The 23162-nt window shown below is 52.3% G+C and overlaps 1 protein-coding gene across 3 annotated transcripts in view; it reads left to right on the top strand.

Annotated features, from left to right (window-relative positions):
• The window catches only part of KEAP1 (kelch like ECH associated protein 1), a 65182-nt gene that overhangs the window by 21375 nt on the left and 20645 nt on the right, over nt 1-23162 (top strand). The window contains exons 1-2 of one of the 3 annotated variants that reach the window (XM_066593579.1): nt 12496-12591; nt 20090-21022. In XM_066593579.1, the coding sequence (XP_066449676.1) occupies nt 20480-21022 (543 nt within the window). In that variant the 5' untranslated portion in view covers nt 12496-12591; nt 20090-20479. Of the gene's footprint in view, nt 1-12495; nt 12592-13486; nt 14031-20089; nt 21023-23162 lie in introns of those variants that run through there. The other 2 variants (XM_066593580.1, XM_066593581.1) reach the window with 2 other exon arrangements.

The raw sequence follows: 23162 nt of genomic DNA, 5'->3' as shown, positions 1-23162 counted from the left end.
GCCGGGGCTACTGTGGAGGGTCACTATTATTGCCGGGGCTCCTGTGGGGGAAGGGCGTCACTTATTGCTGGGGCTCCTGTGGGGGAAGGGCGTCACTTATTGCTGGGGCTCCTGTGGGGGAAGGGCGTCACTTATTGCTGGGGCTCCTGTGGGGGAAGGGCGTCACTTATTGCTGGGGCTCCTGTGGGGAAAGGGCGTCACTTATTGCTGGGGCTCCTGTGGGGGAAGGGCGTCACTTATTGCTGGGGCTCCTGTGGGGGAAGGGCGTCACTTATTGCTGGGGCTCCTGTGGGGGAAGGGCGTCACTTATTGCTGGGGCTCCTGTGGGGGAAGGGCGTCACTTATTGCTGGGGCTCCTGTGGGGGAAGGGCGTCACCTATTGCTGGGGCTCCTGTGGGGGAAGGGAGTCACCTATTGCTGGGGCTCCTGTGGGGGAAGGGAGTCACCTATTGCTGGGGCTCCTGTGGGGGAAGGGAGTCACTTATTGCTGGGGCTCCTGTGGGGGAAGGGAGTCACTTATTGCTGGGGCTCCTGTGGGGGAAGGGAGTCACTTATTGCTGGGGCTGCTGTGGGGGGGTTGGGTCACTATTATTGCTGGGGCTACCGTGGGGGGGTCACTATTATTGCTTGGGCTACTGTGTGGAAGAGGTGACTATAATTGCTGGAGCTACTGTTGGGGGGGGGGTCACTTACTGCTGGGGCTACTGTTGGGGGGGGTCACTTACTGCTGGGGCTACTGTTGGGGGGGGGTCACTTACTGCTGGGGCTACTGTTGGGGGGGGTCACTTACTGCTGGGGCTACTGTGGGGGGGGGGGTCACTTATTGCTGGGGCTACTGTGGGGGAGGGTCACTATTATTTCTGGGGCTACTGTGGGGGAGGGTCACTTATTGCTGGGGCTACTGTGGGGGAGGGTCACTTATTGCTGGGGCTACTGTTGGGGGGGGTCACTTACTGCTGGGGCTACTGTGGGGGGGTCACTTATTGCTGGGGCTACTGTGGGGGAGGGTCACTATTATTTCTGGGGCTACTGTGGGGGAGGGTCACTAATTGCTGGGGCTACTGTGGGGGAGGGTCACTTATTGCTGGGGCTACTGTGGGAGAAGGGGGGGGCCACTTATTGCTGGGGCTACTGTGGGAGAAGGGGGGGGGTCACTATTATTGCTGGGGCTACTGTGGGAGAAGGGGGGGTCACTATTGCTGGGGCTACTGTGGGGGGTCACTAGTGCTGGGGCTCCTGTGGGGGAAGGGAGTCACTTATTGCTGGGGCTACTGTGGGGGAGGGTCACTATTATTTCTGGGGCTACTGTGGGGGAGGGTCACTTATTGCTGGGGCTACTGTTGGGGGGGGTCACTTGCTGCTGGGGCTACTGTTGGGGGGGGTCACTTACTGCTGGGGCTACTGTGGGGGGGGGGTCACTTATTGCTGGGGCTACTGTGGGGGAGGGTCACTATTATTGCTGGGGCTACTGTGGGGGAGGGTCACTATTATTGCTGGGGCTACTGTGGGAGAAGGGGGGGCCACTTATTGCTGGGGCTACTGTGGGAGAAGGGGGGGGCCACTTATTGCTGGGGCTACTGTGGGAGAAGGGGGGGGTCACTATTATTGCTGGGGCTACTGTGGGAGAAGGGGGGGTCACTATTGCTGGGGCTACTGTGGGGGGTCACTAGTGCTGGGGCTCCTGTGGGGGAAGGGAGTCACTTATTGCTGGGGCTCCTGTGGGGGAAGGGAGTCACTTATTGCTGGGGCTCCTGTGGGGGAAGGGAGTCACTTATTGCTGGGGCTCCTGTGGGGGAAGGGAGTCACTTATTGCTGGGGCTCCTGTGGGGGAAGGGAGTCACTTATTGCTGGGGCTCCTGTGGGGGAAGGGAGTCACTTATTGCTGGGGCTCCTGTGGGGGAAGGGAGTCACTTATTGCTGGGGCTCCTGTGGGGGAAGGGAGTCACTTATTGCTGGGGCTCCTGTGGGGGAAGGGAGTCACTTATTGCTGGGGCTCCTGTGGGGGAAGGGAGTCACTTATTGCTGGGGCTCCTGTGGGGGAAGGGAGTCACTTATTGCTGGGGCTCCTGTGGGGGAAGGGAGTCACTTATTGCTGGGGCTCCTGTGGGAGGGGTCACATATTGATTGGCTACTGTGGGGGAAGGGAGTCACTTATTGCTGCGGCTACTGTGAGGGGGGTGTCACTTATTGCTGGGGCTACTGTGAGGGGGGGGGTGTCACTTATTGCTGGGGCTACTGTGAGGGGGGGGGTGTCACTTATTGCTGGGGCTACTGTGAGGGAGGGTGTCACTTATTGCTGGGGCTACTGTGAGGGGGGCTGTCACTTATTGCTGGGGCTACTGTGAGGGGGGGGGGTGTCACTTATTGCTGGGGCTACTGTGTGGGAAAGGGAAGTCACTTATTGCTGGGGCAACTGTGGGGGGGGGGGGGTCACTATTATTGCTGGGGCTACCATGGGGGGGCTCGCTATTATTGCTGGGGCTACTGTGTGTGTGTGTGGGGGGGGGGTGTTACTATTATTGCTGGGGCTACTGTGTGGAAGAGGTGACTATTATTGCTGGAGCTACTGTTGGGGGAGTCACTTATTGCTGGAGCTACTGTTGGGGGAGTCACTTACTGCTGGGGCTACTGTTGGGGGGGGTCACTTACTGCTGGGGCTACTGTTGGGGGGGTCACTTATTGCTGGGGCTACTGTGGGGGGGTAACTTATTGCTGGGGCTACTGTGGAGGAAGGGGGGTCACTATTATTGCTGGTGCTACTGTTGGAGAAGGGGGGGGGTCACTTATTGCTGGGGCTACTGTGGGAGAAGGGGTGGTCACTATTATTGCTGGGGCTACTGTGGGGGGCCACTATTGCTGGTGCTACTGTGGGAGAAGGGGGGGTCACTATTATTGCTGGGGCTACTGTGGGAGAAGGGGGGTCACTATTATTGCTGGGGCTACTGTGGGGGGGTCACTATTGCTGGGGCTACTGTGGGGGGTCACTATTGCTGGGGCTACTGTGGGGGGGGTCACTGTTATTGCTGGGGCTACTGTGGGGGGGGTCACTTATTGCTGGGGCTACTGTGGGGGGGGGGGTCACTTATTGCTGGGGCTACTGTGGGGGGGGGTCACTTATTGCTGGGGCTACTGTGGGGGGGGTCACTTATTGCTGGGGCTACTGTGGGGGGGGTCACTTATTGCTGGGGCTATTGTGGGGGGGAGTCACTTATTGCTGGGGCTATTGTGGGGGGGGAGTCACTTATTGCTGGGGCTACTGTGGGGGGGGGGAGTCACTTATTGCTTGGCCTCCTGTGGGGGAAGGGAGTCACTTATTGCTGGGGCTACTGTGGGGGAAGGGAGTCACTTATTGCTGGGGCTACTGTGGGAGGTCACATATTGCTGGGGCTACTGTGGGAGGTCACATATTGCTGGGGCTACTGTGGGAGGTCACATATTGCTGGGGCTACTGTGAGGGGGGGGGGTCACTTATTGCTGGGGCTACTGTGGGGGAAGGGAGTCACTTATTGCTGGGGCCACTGTGGGGGGTCACATATTGCTGGGGCCACTGTGGGGGGTCACATATTGCTGTGGCCACTGTGGGGGGTCACTTATTGCTGGGGCTACTGTGGGGGGTCACATATTGCTGGGGCTACTGTGGGGGGGTCACATTTCTGGGGTTACTGTGGGGGGGGGTCACATATTGCTGGGGTTACTGTGGGGGGGGGTCACATATTGCTGGGGCTACTGTGGGGGGGGTCACATATTGCTGGGGCTACTGTGGGGGGGTCACATATTGCTGGGGCTACTGTGGGGGGGGTCACATATTGCTGGGGCCACTGTGGGGTAAGGGGGGGGGTCACTATTATTGCTGGGGCTACTGTGGGGGAAGGGGGGTCACTATTATTGCTGGGGCTACTGTGGGGGGGTCACTATTATTGCTGGGGCTACTGTGGGGGGGTCACTTATTGCTGGGGCTACTGTGGGGGTCACTATTATTGCTGGGGCTACTGTGGGGGGGTCACTTATTGCTGGGGCTACTGTGGGGGGGTCACTTATTGCTGGGGCTACTGTGGGGGGGGTCACTTATTGCTGGGGCTACTGTGGGGGGGTCACTATTGCTGGGGCTACTGTGGGGGGTCACTATTGCTGGGGCTACTGTGGGGGAAGGGGGTCACTATTATTGCTGGGGCTACTGTGGGGGGGTCACTTATTGCTGGGGCTACTGTGGGGGGGGTCACTTATTGCTGGGGCTACTGTGGGGGGGTCACTTATTGCTGGGGCTGCTGTGAGGGGGGTCACTTATTGCTGGGGCTACTGTGGGGGGGGGGGTCACTTATTGCTGGGGCTACTGTGGGGGGGGTCACTTATTGCTGGGGCTACTGTGGGGGGGGGGGGTCACTTATTGCTGGGGCTACTGTTGGGGGAGTCACTTATTGCTGGGGCTACTGTTGGGGGGGTCACTTATTGCTGGGGCTACTGTTGGGGGAGTCACTTATTGCTGGGGCTACTGTTGGGGGAGTCACTTATTGCTGGGGCTACTGTGGGGGGAGTCACTTATTGCTGGGGCTACTGTGGGGGGTCACATATTGCTGGGGCTTCTGTGGGGGGTCACATATTGCTGGGGCTTCTGTGGGGGGTCACATATTGCTGGGGCTACTGTGGGGGATCACATATTGCTGGGGCTACTGTGGGGGATCACATATTGCTGGGGCTACTGTGGGGGATCACATATTGCTGGGGCTACTGTGGGGGGGTCACATATTGCTGGGGCTACTGTGGGGGGGTCACATATTGCTGGGGCTACTGTGGGGGGGGTCACATATTGCTGGGGCTACTGTGGGGGGGTCACATATTGCTGGGGCTACTGTGGGGGGGTCACATATTGCTGGGGCTACTGTGGGGGGGTCACTTATTGCTGGGGCTACTGTGGGGGAAGGGGGGTCACTTATTGCTGGGGCTACTGTGGGGGAAGGGGGGTCACTATTATTGCTGGGGCTACTGTGTGGGAAGGGGGGGGGGTCACTATTATTGCTGGGGCTACTGTGGGGGAAGGGGGGTCACTATTATTGCTGGATCTACTGTGGGGGGTCACTATTATTGCTGGGGCTACTGTGGGGGGGGGGTCACTATTATTGCTGGGGCTACTGTGGGAGAAGGGGGTCACTTATTGCTGGGGTCACTTATTGCTGGGGCTACTGTTTGGGAAGTGGGGTCACTATTATTGCTGGGGCTACTGTGGGGGAAGGAGGGTCAGTATTATTGCTGGGGCTACTGTGGGGGGGGTCACTTATTGCTGGGGCTACTGTGGGGGGGTCACTTATTGCTGGGGCTACTGTGGGGGGGTCACTTATTGCTGGGGCTGCTGTGGGGGGGGGGTCACTTATTGCTGGGGCTACTGTGGGGGGGGGGTCACTTATTGCTGGGGCTACTGTGGGGGGGGGGGTCACTTATTGCTGGGGCTACTGTGGGGGGGGGGTCACTTATTGCTGGGGCTACTGTTGGGGGTTACTATTCTTGCTGGGGCTACTGTAGGGGAAGGAGGGTCAGTATTATTGCTGGGGCTACTGTGGGGGGGGTCACTTATTGCTGGGGCTACTGTGGGGGGGTCACTTATTGCTGGGGCTGCTGTGGGGGGGGGGTCACTTATTGCTGGGGCTACTGTGGGGGGGGGGTCACTTATTGCTGGGGCTACTGTGGGGGGGGGTCACTTATTGCTGGGGCTACTGTGGGGGGGGGGGTCACTTATTGCTGGGGCTACTGTTGGGGGAGTCACTTATTGCTGGGGCTACTGTTGGGGGGGTCACTTATTGCTGGGGCTACTGTTGGGGTCACTTATTGCTGGGGCTACTGTGGGGGGGGGGTCACTTATTGCTGGGGCTACTGTGGGGGGGGGTCACTTATTGCTGGGGCTACTGTGGGGGGGGGGGTCACTTATTGCTGGGGCTACTGTTGGGGGAGTCACTTATTGCTGGGGCTACTGTTGGGGGGGTCACTTATTGCTGGGGCTACTGTTGGGGGGGTCACTTATTGCTGGGGCTACTGTTGGGGGAGTCACTTATTGCTGGGGCTACTGTTGGGGGAGTCACTTATTGCTGGGGCTACTGTGGGGGGAGTCACTTATTGCTGGGGCTACTGTGGGGGGTCACATATTGCTGGGGCTTCTGTGGGGGGTCACATATTGCTGGGGCTTCTGTGGGGGGTCACATATTGCTGGGGCTACTGTGGGGGATCACATATTGCTGGGGCTACTGTGGGGGATCACATATTGCTGGGGCTACTGTGGGGGGGTCACATATTGCTGGGGCTACTGTGGGGGGGTCACATATTGCTGGGGCTACTGTGGGGGGGTCACTTATTGCTGGGGCTACTGTGGGGGGGTCACTTATTGCTGGAGCTACTGTGGGGGAAGGGGGGTCACTTATTGCTGGGGCTACTGTGGGGGAAGGGGGGTCACTATTATTGCTGGGGCTACTGTGTGGGAAGGGGGGGGGTCACTATTATTGCTGGGGCTACTGTGGGGGAAGGGGGGTCACTATTATTGCTGGATCTACTGTGGGGGGTCACTATTATTGCTGGGGCTACTGTGGGGGGGGGGTCACTATTGCTGGGGCTACTGTGGGAGAAGGGGGTCACTTATTGCTGGGGTCACTTATTGCTGGGGCTACTGTTTGGGAAGTGGGGTCACTATTATTGCTGGGGCTACTGTGGGGGAAGGGGGGTCACTATTATTGCTTGGGCTACTGTGGGGGGGTCACTATTATTGCTGGGGCTACTGTGGGGGGGTCACTTATTGCTGGGGCTACTGTGGGGGGGGGGTCACTATTATTGCTGGGGCTACTGTGGGGGGGTCACTATTGCTGGGGCTACTGTGGGGGGGGGGTCACTATTATTGCTGGGGTGACAGTGGGGGGAGGTCACTATTATTGCTGGGGCTACTGTGTGTGTAGGGGGGTTCGCTTATCGCTGGGGCTACTGTGGGGGGGGGGTCACTATTGCTGGGGCTACTGTGGGGGAAGTGGGGTCACTATTGCTGGGGCTACTGTGGGGGAAGTGGGGTCACTATTATGGCTGGGTCTACTGTGGGGGGGTCACTTATTGCTGGGGCTACTGTGGGGGGTCACTTATTGCTGGGGCTACTGTGGGGGGGGTCACTTATCGCTGGGGCTACTGTGGGGGGGATCACTATTGCTGGGGCTACTGTGGGGGGGGGGGTCACTTATCGCTGGGGCTACTGTGGGGGGGATCACTATTGCTGGGGCTACTGTGGGGGAAGGGGGGGTCACTATTATTGCTGGGGCTACTGTGGGGGGGGGTCACTTATTGCTGGGGCTACTGTGGGGGGGGTGGTCACTTATTGCTGGGGCTACTGTGGGGGGGGGGTCACTTATTGCTGGGGCTACTGTGGGGGGGGGGGTCACATTGCTGGGGCTACTGTGGGGGAGTCACTTATTGCTGGGGCTACTGTGGGGGGTCACATATTGCTGGGGCTACTGTGGGGGGTCACATATTGCTGGGGCTACTGTGGGGGGTCATATTGCTGGGGCTACTGTGGGGGGGTCACATATTGCTGTGGCTACTGTGGGGGGGTCACATATTGCTGAGGCTACTGTGGGGGGGGTCACATATTGCTGGGGCTACTGTGGGGGGGGTCACATATTGCTGGGGCTACTGTGGGGGGGGTCACATATTGCTGGGGCTACTGTGGGGGGGTCACATATTGCTGGGGCTACTGTGGGGGGGGTCACATATTGCTGGGGCTACTGTGGGGGGGTCACTTATTGCTGGGGCTACTGTGGGGGGGTCACTTATTGCTGGAGCTACTGTGGGGGAAGGGGGGTCACTTATTGCTGGGGCTACTGTGGGGGAAGGGGGGGTCACTTATTGCTGGGGCTACTGTGTGGGAAGGGGGGGGTCACTATTATTGCTGGGGCTACTGTGGGGGAAGGGGGGTCACTATTATTGCTGGATCTACTGTGGGGGGTCACTATTATTGCTGGGGCTACTGTGGGAGAAGGGGGTCACTTATTGCTGGGGCTACTGTGGGGGGGGGTCACTTATTGCTGGGGCTACTGTTTGGGAAGGGGGGTCACTATTATTGCTGGGGCTACTGTGGGGGGGGGTCACTTATTGCTGGGGCTACTGTTTGGGAAGGGGGGTCACTATTATTGCTGGGGCTACTGTGGGGGAAGGGGGGGTCACTTATTGCTGGGGCTACTGTTTGGGAAGGGGGGTCACTATTATTGCTGGGGCTACTGTGGGGGGGTCACTATTATTGCTGGGGCTACTGTGGGGGGGGGTCACTATTATTGCTGGGGCTACTGTGGGGGGGTCACTATTATTGCTGGGGCTACTGTGGGGGGGGGGTCACTATTATTGCTGGGGTGACAGTGGGGGGAGGTCACTATTATTGCTGGGGCTACTGTGTGTGTAGGGGGGTTCGCTTATCGCTGGGGCTACTGTGGGGGGGGGGGGGTCACTTATCACTGGGGCTACTGTGGGGGGTAACTATTGCTGGGGCTACTGTGGGGGAAGTGGGGTCACTATTGCTGGGGCTACTGTGGGGGAAGTGGGGTCACTATTATTGCTGGGGCTACTGTGGGGGGGGGTCACTTATTGCTGGGGCTACTGTGGGGGGGGTCACTTATTGCTGGGGCTACTGTGGGGGGGGTCACTTATTGCTGGGGCTACTGTGGGGGGGGGTCACTTATCGCTGGGGCTACTGTGGGGGGGATCACTATTGCTGGGGCTACTGTGGGGGAAGGGGGGGTCACTATTATTGCTGGGGCTACTGTGGGGGGGGTCACTTATTGCTGGGGCTACTGTGGGGGGGGGTCACTTATTGCTGGGGCTACTGTGGGGGGGGGGGTCACTTATTGCTGGGGCTACTGTGGGGGGGGGGGTCATTTATTGCTGGGGCTACTGTGGGGGGGGGTCACTTATTGCTGGGGCTACTGTGGGGGGGGGTCACTTATTGCTGGGGCTACTGTGGGGGGGTCACTTATTTCTGGGGCTACTGTGGGGGGGTCACTTACTGCTGGGGCTACTGTGGGGGGGGGGTCACTTATTGCTCGAGCTACTGTGGGGGGGGGGTGACTTTTTGCTGGGCTATTGTGGGGATCTCTTATTGCCAGACCACTGTGTGGGGTCTCTATTATTGCTGGGGCTACTGTGGGGGGTGTCACTGTTATTGCTGGGGCTACTGTGGGAGGGGTCACTTATTGCTTGGCTACTGTAGGGGGTGTCACATATTGCTGGGGCTACTGTGGGGGGAGTTACTATTATTGCTGGGGCTACTGTGTGGGTCACTATTAGCCGGGGCTACAGTGGGAGGGGTCACTCATTGCTTGGCTACTGTGGGGTGAGAGGGGGTCACTTATTGCTGAGGCTACTGTGGGGGGTTACTATTCTTGCTGGGGCTACTGTAGGGGAAGGAGGGTCAGTATTATTGCTGGGGCTACTGTGGGGGGGGGGGGTCATTATTGCTGGGGCTACAGTGGGGGGGGGGGACTATTGCTGGGGCTACAGTGGGGGGGGACTATTGCTGGGGCTACAGTGGGGGGGGACTATTGCTGGGGCTACAGTGGGGGGGGACTATTGCTGGGGCTACAGTGGGGGGTGGGGTCATTATTGCTGGGGCTACAATGGGGGGAGTTCACTATTATTGCTGGGGCTACTGTGGGGGGAGGGCACTATTACTGCTGGGGCTACTGTGGGGGGGGGGTCACTTATTGCTTGGGCTACTGTGTGTGTGGGGGTCACTTATTGCTTGGGCTACTGTGTGTGTGGGGGTCACTTATTGCTTGGGCTACTGTGTGTATGGGGGTCACTTATTGCTTGGGCTACTGTGTGTGGGGGGTTCACTTATTTCTTGGGCTACTGTGGGGGGGCTCACTTATTGCTTGGGCTACTGTGTGTGTGGGGGTCACTTATTGCTGGGGCTACTGTGTGTGGGGGCGGTCACTTATTGCTGGAGCTACTGTGTGTGGGGGGGGGGTCACTTATTGCTGGAGCTACTGTGGGGGGACACTTATTGCTGGAGCTACTGTGGGGGGACACTTATTGCTGGAGCTACTGTGGGGGGACACTTATTGCTGGAGCTACTGTGGGGGGGGGCACTTATTGCTGGGGCTACTGTGTGTGGGGGCGGTCACTTATTGCTGGAGCTACTGTGTGGGGGGGGGGGGGCACTTATTGCTGGAGCTACTGTGGGGGGGGGCACTTATTGCTGGAGCTGCTGTGGGGGGGGCACTTATTGCTGGAGCTGCTGTGGGGGGGGGGGCACTTATTGCTGGAGCTGCTGTGGGGGGGGGGGGCACTTATTGCTGGAGCTACTGTGGGGGGGGGCACTTATTGCTGGAGCTACTGTGGGGGGGGGGGGCACTTATTGCTGGAGCTACTGTGGGGGGGCACTAATTGCTGGGGCTACTGTGGGGGGAGGTCACTAATTGCTGGGGCTACTGTGGGGGGAGGTCACTAATTGCTGGGGCTAATGTGGGGGGAGGTCACTATAATTGCTGGGGTGATAGTGGGGGGAGGTCACTATTATTGCTGGGGCTACTGTGTGTGTAGGGGGGTTCACTTATTGCTGGGGCTACTGTGTGTGTGTGGGGGTCATTTATTGCTGGGGCTACTGTGTGGGTGTGGGGGTCACTTATTGCTGAGACTGTGTGTGGGGGGGGTCACTTATTGCTGGGGCTACTGTGGGGGGGGGGGTGTCACTTATTGCTGGGGCTACTGCGGGGAGGGGGTCACTATTATTGCCGAGGCTAGTATCGAGCAATAGTACTATTTGGGCTACTGTGGGGTTTACTATTATTAGTGGGGCTGGTATAGGGGAGCACTATTACTACTGTGGGGGGGGGGGTCACTATTGTTGCTGGGGCTGATATAGGTTAGGTGAGGCCACTACAGCCCATTGGGAACCAAAGTCGGGGAGCGCTGAATAGTATGAATTCAGCTGCGCGTACATGGCTGATTTCCAGTCAAAATCTGCAGCAATGATACGTATTTTGACTTTTTTGGATGCGTAGTTGTCCCTTTGTCCCACTTTGACCCTGGGAAAATCTGGTCACCTTACCGTAAGTGAGGGTGGTTTTAAAACACTGGACAGCGTAGACACTTAAAGCAAACCTATATAGACTTTGCAGGACTGCCATTACAGATCCAAGATTGATGCTGTTTCATTGGGACTAAGCATCCGCCTGTGATTGCTAGTTGGAACTAGCCTGTGGCTTTTTTTTGTGGAACAGTAGAGAGAGTATACTGAGAAGGGTATGAGAAAAACATCCAGCAAAAGGGGGATCCTGTGGGCGCAAACAGCTTGTTGCCAAAAGGGGTCAGAGGAGGATGTCAGGAATCGTTCTGATTAACAGGCACTACACAATCAAGGAATTGCAGAATACAATGCTACTGCTGCAACTAATGTGACCGAATGCATAACTCATCGTTCCTCAGCAAAGATGGGCGAAAATAGTGCCACTGTCTAAGGCCGTGAATTCCGCAGCAATGTCCGTCCATAGACACACTGTGTTAACTGATCCTCCCCTGCCCACGAGCGAAAATCAACTGCTATTTTCCGCTCACGGTGGAGAAATCGCTGCATGCTCTATTCTTTGCGGAAAAACACACAGGGACTTCTTCCATTGCAGTCAATGGAAGCCGTCCGTCCTACGATACTTTCGCAGTGCTCGCAATCCACTTCTGCATCACAATCCAGCGCCGAATCGTCATGCGCTGCACATGCGCGCTGGACGGGATACTCGCAGCGGATACAGACAGGTGAGTATAGGGTCTCTGGGGCGCGCTGGGTCTGATTCCGTTGCGATATTTTGCAGGTGGAATTCGACCCGCCCATGAGCCCTAAGAGAAACAGAAAGGCGATATTCCAGTGGGCAGAGGATAGCGAAAGCTGTGCCACTGAGCAGTGGAAAAACATCATCTGGTCAGATGAATCCAGATATCTGTTGCACTACGCTGATGCCAGGTCAGAATTTGACACAAGCAGCATGGGTTAATAGCCCCTTCCTGTCAGGCTGGTAGAGGTGGAATAATGGTGTGGAGGATGATTTCGGAGTCCTCTGTAACCTGCAGATTGACGCCACGACGAATTGCTGCAGTAACGAATACTATATTTGAGCCACCGCGCCCCTAGATGGGGGTCTCTAATAACTTCAGTTCGATTCAATGTCTACAGTTACAAGTAGACTTTTTCCGGATCAGTTTCAACATAAGGAAAACTCAGCAGCAACGTGGAACAGCAGAAATCGGGAGAACATACAGCAGTCCCCTGAGTATGGCTGTGGTCCCCAGGACACTATGCACACTGTACAGCCCGCATCACCCGCCCTCCTCTCCTGAGGATCAGCTGCTCTCACCGAACTTTCACTTCCACAAAGTTCTAAACGCCGTGCGTCTCAGCCAATCAGCGCGCTGCTCTCACTCCCCGTCCTCTTCTATGTGTTATGACGCGGAGTCTCCGCCCACGTGTCTGTCTTCTGACGTGTTGGCCACACCCCGTTCTCTTTATTGTGACGCTGCTGGGTCCTGCTGCTTAGTCACGGTGACTGCTCGGAGTATGGCGGGGGCGGAGGAGCGCAGTGCACGGAGACGGTGAGATCCGGGGTATGGGAGCAGGCCAGGGACGTGTCAACAAGGAGATGTGTAGCGGATATAGAGTAATGCAGGGTATTACTAGCGGGGGAGGAGAAGTAGTAGTACTCTACAGTGAGGGGTAGGCGGAAGTATCATACAGAGGGCTGCTTTTGCTAGATCACTTCTGGGAGGAGACTGGAACATATGGATCAACAACCTGTATTCAGGCACCTGGTAGTGATAGAACTGGGGGTGCCAGAGCTGCTAGTAGGGGGGTAGGCTGGTAGGTGGTGGGTATGCAAGAGCTGGGTATTGCCAGGGAGAATGGCAGTGGAGAGGTAATCTGGGCAGTCTGACTAAGGGAAGTCAGGCAGGATGGTAGGATGTAGTTGGTCAGATCCTGGGTAGTGCCAAGGCAATAGAGTTACTACATACTGTATAGATGAGCAATGCTGGGGTTGGCAGTAGAGGGGTTATGAAGGTAGGATATATCAATAGGTGGTCAGGTCCTGGGAGCACCAGGACAGGTGGTAGTAGATGAGTGGCTAGGTCATAAGCAGTGCCAGGGCTGGAAGTAGAGTGTTAATGAAGGCAGACTGGTAGGTGAAAGGTTGTTTAGTCCTGCACAGTGCCAGTGCTAGCAGTTGAGGAGGCAGCAGGTTGGTAGTAGCTAGGTGGCTAGGTCCTGAGCTGTGCCAGTATTGACAGTAGGGGGGTTATGAGGGCAAGCTGGTAGGACATAGGTGGTCAGGTTGTGCACAGTACCAGGGCAGGTTGGTAGTAGTTAACTAGGATCTGGCAGTGCCAGGCCCGGTAGTAGAAGGGTAGACACGAAAGTTCAATGCCGTGTTGACTTGTCGTGAGCAGTGAGAGGACTTGCTGGCAGAAGAAAAGAGCAGCCAAGTGCCAATGTAGTAGTGACCACAGCATACATGGGTTAGATATCTGTAGTCAAAGTAGACAGGGCATTATGTGGGAAACTAGGGAAAATACAAAGTGTTGTGGCACAAAGGTTAATTGGGAGAAAAGCTGCAGCAGTGCTGTAAGACTTGGTACCATATGGAGAATGACTTCACCGTGCCTGGTGGTAATAGGCGTAAGGGCAGCACTCACGGATGCCTGGGAGCCAGCAGTGCTTGTAGATCTTACTACTTTTAGGGTACGGTCACACGTAGCAGAAAAGGTACACAGCGGAAAATCCACATCAATCCCACATCAAAAACTCTTAGGTCTGCTGCAGATCTACTCCAAAATCTGCACCAATAGTGCGTTTTTTGATTCAAGAACCATGCAGATTTCCTTTTTCCTGTGTGTGAACGTACCCTTATAGGTGGCGTCCTCACCACTTATGTGGTGTTCATACAGTAAGGATCAAGAAAAGTCAACTTGAAATCTACTGTACCTACTATGGTTTGTATGTCCCGGCTGATCTGAAGAGTTTCTCCACAAGTTTTGCAGTAAATATACGTAGACACTACCCACACGTATGAAGATACTGCGTGCTGGGGTTCAGCATTGTATGCTTGTGTCTTGGAAGTTACATGTAAGCTCACAGTGCAGATGTTACATGAGGTGGAACTGCTACAATATCTACGTTTTATGCATGAGGAAGGGTGAACCCAACCGACTGATACATGAAGGGTGGGGATGGCATCTACCAGGGAAGTGATAGTATCAGCGATACTTGCAGAGCATTGACTATGCTTAACCTGCAGTCTTAGAGGATTAGCAATGGGCACTTATAAAGTTTATGCCTCTTAAACCTGGACAGTTCTGTCTTCACCCCTAATACCTTGCAAGGGTGTTTCAGTGGTTTTGCATTGTGTAGTAGCGCTTTTGTATTTCAATTATTCACCATTTTAAAGATCTCTGCTTGTTGTCTTTGAATTGAGATATCCAGAAGCTGCTATCCCGACGCAGGGCTCATTACAGTATATCACATCTTTCTGATAACAGACAGCCTGGACACGATCAGGATGGGATATGGGCCTCTGGATGTAAAGGAATCTGTTTCTGTTTACTGACTGCTTATAACTGTGTGTATAATTTTTTTTTAATCTTTGTTTTTAAAGTTTAGTGACACAAAAAAACCAACAAACTTCTGACATTGTCATAGTGACATGTTGGACGTATTGACCCACACCAATCGCCAATACGAACGGGCAGAAGCTCTCATGTGAGTGCTGTACTCGTCCAGCTGTATCAGTGAGCATTGTACATACGCCATAGATTTTCAGTGGAGCCGGTGCACCACGCTGAGCAGGGCCAGGCACAGCACTCAGCTGAGCGCGTCTTCCCTTTTTGGTTTAGCGATTGGTGGAGGTCACAGCTCCCAACTTCCCAACGATCAATACATCTGACGGGTCACTGGTACATCAGATGTTTTTGTTAGTTTATTTACACTTTAACCTATATATGGTGTGTCCTGTGGTTGGTCATATTTAAAGTAACGGCTCAATGAAGTTCTCCCCAAAAGTTGCTGTAAAATTACCGGATTACTGCAATCTGCATAGCACCTTCAGTGTTTTAGAAATGTTGCAAGCCACTTTACTACATCACAAAAGGATCTGATTAAGGCTCCCTGTCCACAGGCGTTTTTACATTGCGTTCCCCGCGGCGACAATCTGGCCGCGGGGAACGCAATGCACGCTTTCCATAGTGTTGCTGTGGAAAGTGCAGCCCCCCTGTCCACGAGCGGAGAATCATAGCGATCCTCTGCTCGCGGCCGGCAATTGCCGCGACTCTCTGCGGTCAGCCCATCTGTCAGATAGGCTGACTGTGGAGATCCGTCTGTAGGCTCCTGCTCCCGGGCGGCGGAGATCTGCCGCGGGATACCGCAACGCCCAAGGACAGGCAGCCTAAGGCCGGCTGCACACGAACGGGTCTCATTCCAGATGTTACGGTAGATCACCAGAATCTGACACGGTGACCCCGCGTACCTGTTATTTTCTGTGCTGCGTATGGTCTAGGCAGCTCGCCGTCGAACAACCGCAGTATAGACATTATTTTTTTAACTCCTATTTTCTCCGCGACCTTTCCGCAATGTCAATTGCGGACAGGCCGCGGGTTGGACGACGCAGAATTCGCTCAAAAATAGAGCCTGCTGCGTCCCTTCTTTTTTTTTTTTTTTCCCTCCACAAGCAGAAAATCGTAATTGACTTCCTCTCGTGTGCAGGAAAAAGCGCTTTTCCACAGCATGCTATGGAAGGTATTTGCTGTGGGATCCAGGAGTAGATGCCCGCTCCATATTCTGCAATGCATATCTGGTCGTGTACAGCCGACCAAAAGGAGTTGTCAAGGGTTTTACTATTTTTGACCTATGCTCAGGATAGGTCATCAATAGTTGATCAGTGGGGGTCTTCCACTAGGAATACCCGCTGATCAGCCGATATTAGACTAGCTATCGTTGCAGACAGCTCTGTCCACATTGCAGCGGCCCAGGTTGGTATTGTATTGAATTCAATGGGCACTTCGTCTGTAATTCCAACCTCGGCTACTGCACTACAAACAGGACTATCTACTTCTGATTCTTTTCTACAATGACAGCAGGGCTGGCGACTAGCTGATCGGCAGAGTTCCTCAGCAGCACTCCTCAATAGTAATGTTCTGGGTTATCCCTTTAACGACATGTTCCCACAGGCTTATGCGGTCAGATCCATATTGGATTTTTTCTAATATAGTTCGGATAGTTCAATCCAAGGCAGAACTTTGAGGCTCAGCGCTCTGGTGCAGAATTGTAAGCAGATTTAGCTCCATTCAATGTGTCTATTTTTTTTTTTTTGCAATGCAGATTTTAGAGTCTCCATGCGGCAAAAATCTGTGCTATAGTTCGTAGCATTTAATAAATGGCGTGGAATACGTGGCATAATGCTGCTGTGCGAACGAGGCCTCCGACTTGGTTTAGATTGTGTTGTGTTGAGCTTTACATCAGGAAGTTACATCTGAATACTCGTAAATGTTCTTCAAAGTATCCCACAGGGAAACCATTCCCTTTTAATGAGGCAATCTGAGTTCAAAGGTACAAACTTTGGACTCCGTTTGACCTGGTTTCCGTTTGTTTAAGGTTTTTTTTGTGGGATCAACGATAGCGTTATGTCCTCCAAAGAAGAGTTCAACGAAAACCTGGTCAGATGGAGTCAAAAGTTTTAACCTTTGAACTGACCATGTATACTCGAGTATAAGCTGACTTTTTCAGCACATTTTTTTTAATGCTAAAAAAGCCCCCTTCAGCTTATACTCGAGTGAGGGTCCCGAAAAATTTATAAAAAAACTCTACTTACCTCTCCGCCGCTGCCTGGGGTTCGACCCATCTAGCCCATTGTGTCTCAGCACCCCCCCGCAGTGATTTTCAGGGAAGGGCTTTAAATATAAGTCCCTCCCTGAAAATCATCACTAGTTGTAGTAAAAAAAAATTTTAAAATTTGTCTCTCCACCGCTGCTGGGGCTCAGGTGCGTCTAGCCATTTGGGTCCCGTCACTGTAATAAAGTTCTTTCAGCAGGCTGAGATTTAAAATCCCTGCCTGCTGAAAGGGCTGCATCTGATTGGCTGAGTGCTCAGCCAATCACAGGCAGCGCTCAGCCATTCATTGATTTTAAATTCCCGCCTGGTGAAAGAACTTCATTACAGTGACAGCGGCGGAGAGGTAAGTATAGATTTTTTTTTTTTACTACAACTAGGGATGATTTTCAGAGAAGGGCTTATATTTAAAGCCACTGTTTACAGGTATTCATATGTACATCCTTATTGGAAAGCTCAATGGGAGCTATAATGCAATGTAAATCTCGCCTAAGTTGGACAGAAGTCGCAGTGAGTCAGGGTAATCCTTTTATTTTACTTGGAGTAGAAGAAAACTGATACTTTTTCAGACATGTGTTGTGAAAATGAAGGAGGAGATTTATCATACTTTTTTGGCATTAGTCGCAAAACTTGGTGAAAGCCCAGCTTGTTCACAAATTTAGCGACTTTTTGATAGTTGCGTCTGTCTATGCCACTTTCCCCAAAAGGAGCATGGCTTGTCGGCAGGAGGTGTGACCGCTTCGGCCGGACACATTTTGTGTATCATTTATGCCAGAACCTGGTGTAAGTTGTACATTAGCTCTTTGCTGGCATAAATTTGTGGAGCGCACAGAGGAGCAGAGATGCACCTAATATATGCGTTCTCTTATGTATATATTAGGTGCGTCGTCGGAGATCGGAAGACCCGCGGATGATATGTCTGTCTTAATAAAATTCCCCCAAAGTTTGGAGACTGTTGCTGAGGAGCAAGTGAATCCATTTCAGGCATCCGCTGGATGTGTGTGCAAAAGTAAAGAGGAAGTCACAGTAAGACATTGCAGCCTGTTCAGACCCAGCAGAGTTGGGTGAGTGCAGAGAATGTGTGTAGTGGGAAGCCAGTGAGACTTTGTAACCTGGGAGAGACAAGCGACGGCTTCCGAAATGGTGAAAAAGAGGAGCATCAGTCTGTCCTCTGCAGAAGGCTTTAGGGCGTTGGATCATAAGCGATTTCCTGAATCGCTGCCACTAAGCATAGAGCAATAGATTAATCTTGATAAGAATCTCAAGAGGTCTTGTCTTGTTTAAGGCTCCTTCACATGGGCGGATGCAACTTCAGTTTGTGACTATGCCCTATTTTCCATACATGCATGTGGTTTTGATACGTGTGCGTGATCTTTACATTTGTGTTGCATCTGTATGCACTGCGTCTTTCATGTGCACAAAACAATGCAAGAAGCCCAATTGATGTCACTTTTTTTTCCTATTGTCTCCTGGCAATATGCAGTAAATATTCATGAAACTGTGTTTTTTGCGCTTTTATGCGATCTGATTGACTTTTAATGGGTCATTTTGCTCTGTAAATACGGATGAAAACAGGACATGCTTATTTTCTTCTTTTTCTTCTTCTTTTTTTTGTGTGTTTTAAATGCACCTAAAAACCGGTCTGAATACAACAATGCAACGGTGTTTTGCGGTCTGTGTTTTGTTCCCCTACGAGAAACAATGCTATCAGCACTACCGGAGAACTCCTGATAAGGCCGAACAATGATTTTTAGGTTGGCCTGAATTTAACAATCAGCTAGCAGTGCACGATGGACGTGCGTTTAGACGCAACGCTGATTGTTTTTTAGCGATTTTTAAGCGATCATCGCTCTGTGTAAATGGGCCTTCAGAGCTACATTTTTTTTATGTGCAAGAGAAAAAAAAAACGCAGCATGTTCTATTTTGTTCAAATTATGGACTGAAATAGCCCATTGAAGTCAATGGGAAATACTGCATATTTCTGCATAAAAAACAACGCACCCGCTTGCGTCTTTCATGTATTTTTTTTTTTTTGTGTATGTGAAAAAAAGCTGTTGATGTGCGCAAAAAAAGGAAGCAGGGCCAGATATGCAGGGAATACGCAGTGTTAAAGTCTATGAAAATGCTGCATATTTACAGACTGAAAACCTCGTATTCCTGTGTGAATGAGCCCTAAAGGGGACTTATTGCATGCAGGGCAAATCTAGTTTTAGGTTGCACAAATAGAAGCTAAGGGACAACCATATACTAAATGTCTCTAATGGGACATCCCCCTTCAAAGTTTTGGTGCATGCTCATAGCACAGCCGGCCTCTCCCCAGCCTGATGTAATTAACAGCAGAAGCAAAAGATAAAATGGAAAAAGACAGTTATTGAAAAAGGAGACGTTTTGGGGATTTAATTACAAACAAAAGCCAGGTCCACAATCCCCACATCAAGATGAAGGTTCAGAGAGATTTATGACATACCTGCAAGTTCCATTTTCTTCATTTTCTGTCTCATTACAGCGCTAATTGTCTGGTTCAGGCCCAATGCACACGGGCGCATTTGCATTGCGGAGTCCAGAGCGGGCATCTGCCTCTGGATTCCGCAGCAAATGCTGCCCACAGACATGCTATTGAAAATTGCTTTTCCATGTCCACGAGTGAAAATCAGTTTTGTTTTTTTTTCCCACTTGCAGAGGGGAAATCGCAGCATGTCGTATTCCAGCACGGATTCCGCGCCGACGGCTTCCATTAAAGTCAATGAAAGCCATCCAATCTGCGGCCTTTCCGCAATGACTTTGCAGAAGGGTCACATATTCCACGTCATCGCCTAGCAATGTCGTAGCATTTTCTGTACTGCACAAGTGCGCTGGCTGGTATATCTGCAATACAGAAGACTACTGCGGAGAGGTATGCGGGGTCACCGGCCAGGCACAGAGTTGGATTCCGCTGCGGGATCCCCTGCTGTGTGCAGGCAGCCTTCCGGTTTTATGGTCCCTAAGGTGTATATACATATGCCACCAAGTTCAACAAATTTTCTGTGCCAATTTGCTTGTGACGAGGCATCTGTTTTTGGAATCTGTCGGAATTCATGTTGCACGTGAACAATGGGTTCACCCATGGCAAACTCAAACACCCAAAATGATTTGTCCTGCGGTGTCGCCATTTCTGAATAACCCTGTATATATAATATAATGAAGTCACTTACACTTTTTTTTATGTTTTATTTTTTCTAGGTATCAAACGAAGAATGAACTAGGCAGCGCACTCTCAGACTTTCTCTAGCTGAATTTTGCAGCGCCATAAAGTGAATGGGTAGTTCCCAGCAGCTGTCTGCATCCTGGACTATCTAAAAAGGTTTCCCATTACAATATTCAGGTCTTCCAGCATTGATCCGTGGAATGGTCATCAGGGCACAATGGAGTAGATTATTATTTTGGGTGAAAAAGTTTTGTAATTGCATTTTTTTTATAAACTTTATTTTCTATGGAACCCTCAACGACTATTTCCACCAGTCAAGTAGTTTAGTTTCTTTTTGATGCTGGTATTGTATACCGAAACCATTATAATTGAATCTTCTCCTCTGGATAATGTGCAACTGAAGAGCAGTTGGTAGCGTGACGGGGATGTATGCCACAGGGTGCCAGGCTGAAGTGACTCCCTCACACAGCAATGGCAATCGCAAGTTCCATTACTCGCTGGCAGATCATACCAATCAAGCTTTCCAAATTATGAATGAGCTGAGACTAGGGCAGCAGCTGTGTGATGTGACGCTGCGGGTCAAGTACCATGAGCTACAGCAAGATTTTGTGGCCCATAAAATCGTCCTGGCTTCCAGTAGCCCTGTCTTCAGAGCCATGTTTACCAACGGGCTCAAGGAGTGCGGCATGGAGACGGTGACCATCGAAGGCATTCACCCCAAGGTCATGGAACGGCTTCTGGAGTTTGCCTACACTGCTAGCATCTCTGTGGGAGAAAAATGTGTTATCCATGTGATGAATGGGGCCGTCATGTATCAGATGGACAGCGTGGTCAAGGCCTGCTGTGATTTCCTCATCCAGCAACTGGATCCAAGCAATGCCATTGGGATTGCGAGCTTTGCAGAGCAGATCGGCTGTCAGGAGCTGCATCAAAAGGCCCGGGAGTACATATACATGCACTTTGGAGAGGTAAGACCAGATGCGACATAAAGTAGGAGACCCAAGCTACTTGTGGCCAGACCAGGGTGCCAAAAGGTCCTGCATTCTAGGGATTGGGCAGTGGCTCAGCATTCTGACTCTTGAAGGACTTTTCCAGGATTAGAAAAAAATGGCTGCTTCCTTCCAAACCAGTGCTACCCTTGTCCTTAGGGTTGTGTGGTATTGCAGCTCAGCTCCATTGAAGTGAACGAGAGCTGAGCTGCAATACTAGACAAAGCCCACAGACCAGGGTGGCGCTGTATTTGGAAGGAAGCAGCTGTGCTTTTCTAACGCTGAACAACCTCTTTTTAAAAGGATTCTCGACTTTGTACAAGCCTAACCTATTAGAGTCCATTGACAATAAGTAGATCACAGTGTCTCCTGCTGGTCTCCAGGTGATCGACTGTAATTTGTAATGGAACTTGGCAGTAAGTGTTCTGTTTTTTTTGCAGCGCCATTACAGGGAAAATGAAGCATTACACAGTGTTCATTTCTCTCAATGGGTTGTCTGGGTAATGCCGGACAGGATGAGGGTGGTTTCACATCGGCCGCAGGAATTGCACTTTCCTACTCTGAGAAATCACTGCAGCTGAAAGGTTCTGTCTCTGGGTGGAACCGAACAGCGCCAGATGGACCCCATTGACTATAAACGAGTCTGTCCGCTTTTGCCCAGCTGTGCACGACTTTTGGTATTTTTCCGACGCACATGTGAAACCGTCCACCAGAGCAAGAGATGCTTATTGTAACTTTCCATTTTTGTCTAGAATTTAAGATCCTGATCTGAAGACCACCTCTAGGGTGTCTGACAGTGGGACACTCCATGGGTTGCTGCTGCCAGGCCAAGGTCTTGGGAAACTACAATGCCTGTATTACAAAAGGACCCTGATAGCCATGAACCATTGGGGAGATTTAACAGAACCGGTGAAATGTGAGGCGGCTGTCATGTAGTTCCTTTATGGGTTACTCCCCTACTTTTCCTTTGCACTGTTATTTTCTTATTGTTTATAATCCGGCACTGCTTCCAGATTACTGGAAATTCTAGACTATTGACAATATTAGTTTTTAGACTATTTGTTTTGTGGCGTACCTTTTTTATAGTACAGTATATGGGACACTTGTGACATCAGATCTTTATTGGCTCCGTTTTGTGAAAGTACCCTGTTTTCCCCGCTACTACTGAATCAGCGTTTTGGTCAGTGAGTGAAGCAGAACCTAAGTTTGCTTAAAGGGGTTGTCCCGTTGTGACAAGTGCATGTATGCACTTCTGTATGGTCATTCCAATGCATGTAATATACTTTATGCATTGTAAATGAGCCATACAGAAGTTATATACTTGCCAACAAGGGTGCCCCCCTGTGTTGACGATCCCGTTGTACCTGGATCCGACAAAAGCTTGCCGCCGGCTTGCCCACTCGTCGGGCATGTGCAGAAGAGATCGTTGGTCCGTGGACGAGCCTGGTATAGTTTGTGCATGCGCAGTATCACGCTTCATTCCTGGACACCCGCGGCGAGAAACTATATACGAGGTAGTATTACTGGCGCTGCCACCGAGCCAGCCACCCACCCAGTGTAATTTTGTCTGTGCAGGGAGGGGAGGAGGTGAGCTGTGACTATTGTGAATGGTGGATCCTGTGTTATCTATATATGTGTCTCATCTCAGTGTAAGCCTGTCTGTGCAGGGAGAAGAGGAGGTGAGCTGTGACTATTGTGAATGGTTGGGGTGCTGACGGGGGGGGGGGGGGGCTCTGGTGTCTTTCATTGTTGCTCAACCAAATTTAATATCTCTGGCTCAACCACTTTACAATATACATGTGTTTTTATTTGCCGGGTTCTACTTATTTGACAGCTGGTTGCGCTCCAGATGGGTTTTTGCAGCTTCCCCTGATGTCGCTTTCATCAGTGGGCAGGAGCAGATCTGGCACTGAGACTGGTACGTGCGGTTCAACCCTCTATCATTGGAACCACACATGCTCATTCACTTTCCATCATCTGCCCGCACATCAAGTAGATTGGAAAAGACCTGGGCACGTGCATTGCTGCCGGAATTGCTTGCAGTGAAGCAAAGCAAAGAATAATGGGTTTAATGGTGGAAGTAAGGAAGTGGCCATAGCTGGAAGCATGGAAGGCAAGC

Source organism: Eleutherodactylus coqui, chromosome 2 (assembly GCF_035609145.1).
Source record: "Eleutherodactylus coqui strain aEleCoq1 chromosome 2, aEleCoq1.hap1, whole genome shotgun sequence".
In the NCBI taxonomy this organism is placed as follows: Eukaryota; Metazoa; Chordata; class Amphibia; order Anura; family Eleutherodactylidae; genus Eleutherodactylus; species Eleutherodactylus coqui.
This window is presented reverse-complemented; position numbering and strand designations above follow the sequence as displayed.